This window comes from Xenopus laevis, chromosome 1L (genome assembly GCF_017654675.1).
Source record: "Xenopus laevis strain J_2021 chromosome 1L, Xenopus_laevis_v10.1, whole genome shotgun sequence".
NCBI lineage: Eukaryota > Metazoa > Chordata > Amphibia > Anura > Pipidae > Xenopus > Xenopus laevis.
The window spans coordinates 22,689,891-22,693,000 of NC_054371.1; the positions used below are offsets into that span (position 1 = coordinate 22,689,891).

The 3,110-nt window shown below is 46.5% G+C and overlaps 1 protein-coding gene across 1 annotated transcript in view; it reads left to right on the top strand.

Annotated features, from left to right (window-relative positions):
- The first annotated feature begins 730 nt into the window (after positions 1 to 730).
- Positions 731 to 3,110, top strand: part of fam193a.L (family with sequence similarity 193 member A L homeolog) — a 75,679-nt gene continuing 73,299 nt past the window's right edge. Inside the window, exon 1 of the mRNA XM_018228100.2 lies at positions 731 to 1,336. Coding sequence (XP_018083589.1) covers positions 1,130 to 1,336 — 207 coding nt within the window. The 5' untranslated portion in view covers positions 731 to 1,129. The remainder of the gene's footprint in view (positions 1,337 to 3,110) is intronic.

Here is a 3,110-nt window from a genome sequence, read left to right on the forward strand (position 1 = left end):
TGTAATTATTTAAGATTAGCAGGTCTCTTGTGAGAACTGAGACTCGCAGTTTAAAGGGCAATTCCACTTTCATTAGCAGAACGGTTATAACACATAAACATTGCCCTAAAACTCCTAGAAATGTGTTCAAACTTTCATAACCTGCTGAATTTTCTAAAATGGACCTGATAATTAGGGGGGTGTGGTCATAAAATGGGCGTGGCCTGTGTTTTGTACCTCTTTTGGTTTTTCAGATATTGGGAGGTATTTTATTTCTTGTCCTAACTGGGCAGAGACAAGGGGGAGGCAACAGATGTAGTTTAATTGGGCAGAAGAGTGAGGGGCACTAGGACCCTAGACCCAGACGTCTTTTCTAATCACTGACTCGTTGCTGGGATAAATTGGACCCTAGCAACCAGATAACTGCTGAACAGCTGAAACACTAAATACATTAAAAAAAAAATGAAGACCAACTGCAAAATCTCTCAAAATAGTCCCAAAACTGAATGTAAAAGTGAACCAGCCCAGGAAAAAGGCGTCTGATTAGGTAATGTGATAACAAAACAGGCCGAGCTCTAGTAACCAGCCTGCTCAAACAACTACTGGATAATTTATTACCTCAGAAGTAACCAGGAGCCGACAGAAATCTACCGTCACAAGTCTGGAAAGCCGATTAGATCATCGGGCTTTGCGCTTGGTATTTTCTTCAAGGGACTACATCTCCCATAATCCCTATTCCATGACTTCATCGGCTCCTGAAGCGTCTTCGAATGCGCAAGGAGGGACGCGTTGCATTTCGGCAGTTGTAGTCTCTTTTTTACTTTTTGCGGACTTCAATTCCCGCCAGGCCCAGGAGGTGGCAGTAATTCTAAGTTTACGTCCGTTTGCGTAGCGTCGTCCCCTGCGTCAGACGGGCTAGCTCCTCTCCCAGTGATCCGCCATATTGGAGTGTGTCTAGGCTCCGCTGGTGCTCGCTTTTCCGTTCTCTCCGCCGGACCGGAGCGCGGGACTATTTGGTTGCGTTGATCAGGAGCCCGCAAGGCGGCGTGAGGCCGAGCAGTGTTCCCTGTGGTACCACGAGTCCTCCAGGCTTCCTGCCTCCCCATACACGGTAGCTCGGCTGCGGCAGGTGGCTGCTGCTGTCTCGGAGATGAGCCCCGCCGACGCGAAGAGAGGGGCCAAGCGGAGGAAGAACAAGCGGGGCGGGAGCGCGGTGTCTGGCGATGTCAAGGCTGCGGCTCTGCGGGGGCAACACAACGCGACAAGCGCAGAGAATGGAAGCGCAGGAGTCGGGGGCAGCACAGGCCTGATCCACAGCCCACCCGGGAACTGCACTCCCAGCATCCCCGGCAACGAGGTAACCTGCCAGCCCACCGCTATGTCTCTTGTTTACACTCTGCACCCCGGCCTGGGCCTCACGCCTTAACCAGGAATGTGTAGCTTTTAGCTCTGTGTTTAACTACAACTCCCACAATCCCCTGACAGCCATAGAAGCTGCTGTATTAGAGCCAGGGCCTCAGTATCACAGCTCTACATTCCCAATATATTGCATTTTGTACTAGCTGCTGTAATTGCTGTGCCTAATATATAGGGCTTGTACATTCTGCAAACTGCACTATCCCAACTTTACTGGGCTTCTCCCGACACCACTACTGTCCCCTCTGTATTTCCAGGGAGCCTTCTTTTCTAACTGGGGCCTGTTGATGCCTGAACCATCTGTACTTTAAATATCCAAGTCTCTTCCTCCCCCAGTCAGTGTTTAGTTGGGATCCTCCTTGGCTTGTAGAGGATTGGGGGGAGTTAGAGGCAGACTGAAGACTTGTATTGTTTACACTAGAATTGCCCCACTTCCTGTTCTTCAGCTGGTGGTGACGTTCATTTCCTGTACCCCCTGTCAGGCAGTGAAGTTCTGCAGCAGCTGCCACTATCCCCCCTGCTTTGACATATTTGCCTTGTGTTATCGCTGTGTATTTGGAATGTTTTAACTCAACACCTGGCTACTACCTCTGTCGTATCAGCCAGGCTTCAATTAACCTTTTTCTTCACTGGCATGCCTTATATATTTGGGGGGCAAGGCGGTCATTTTTAAACAGTGGAAACATTTGCTCCTGGGCTGTAACCCGTGGCAACCAAATTTCTGTGCTCAACCTGCAGCTTGCTGAAAAAAAGCTTATCACTGGTTGCTATTGGTTACTGCCCAGGTGCACAATTGCTAAGTGATTATAAATGAGCCCCAATGTGTTCATAGGTGCTGACAGTTATAGTAGAACAAGCATTTGAGGATGCCCCTGGACTATAGTTTACTAGAGTGCAGCATCCCATTGCAATTATTTCTCCTGTAGAAACAGAGTGCTTGTTATTAACAGGTTACTAATAGGTTGTGCCGGATATCAGTGGCTTCATCCCTTCTTGCACTGCCAGTGTGTGACCTGCTAGAAATAATTGGATCGGTTTCATATGGGGATGTGAACTGATAATCACTCAAAATGTGCCAATGCTGTAGGCAAGGTTTTGCTTCCGTTGTTTGGCATGCTTTAGGAAATTCAGTTACAATGTCAGAAGCTGCTGTATAGTCAACTCTACTTTCAGCAGCACGTGGGTGCTAGGAGTAAGGAATCCCAGGTAAAGTTGTTTTAGGGGTTATGCAGCCAGCATGTATGGGATGCACTGACATTCATGGAGTTGTATCCGATGTGAATATGGATTTGATTTAGTTCCCATGACGCTTCCCATGTGCTCAAGGAAGGGACTGTTCCATAAGGTATAATGGGAAGAAATCCAGCTAATGTGACTGCTGTCTACAGCAAAACTCAAATGTGAGATTCTTCAATAAAATTATATATACTGAGTTAGTAAAAGTAAAAAAAAATGTATTTGGACATAAGAGACTAAAGGCGACAAAAGAGGCAAAACGCGTTTCGTGCATACTGAAACATTTACTCATAGGCTATTTTTGTTTGAAGTATCTCACATTTGAATTTGCTGTATACTTATATGCACCCAGACTGGGGTGAATTGGTGAGTTCTTCATTTACTTAATTTTGCTCCTACATCTCTCTATTTTAGCAGTGCTTACATATTTTTTATTTCTGTACTTAGAAGCTGCTGTATAGTCAACTCTACTTTCAGCA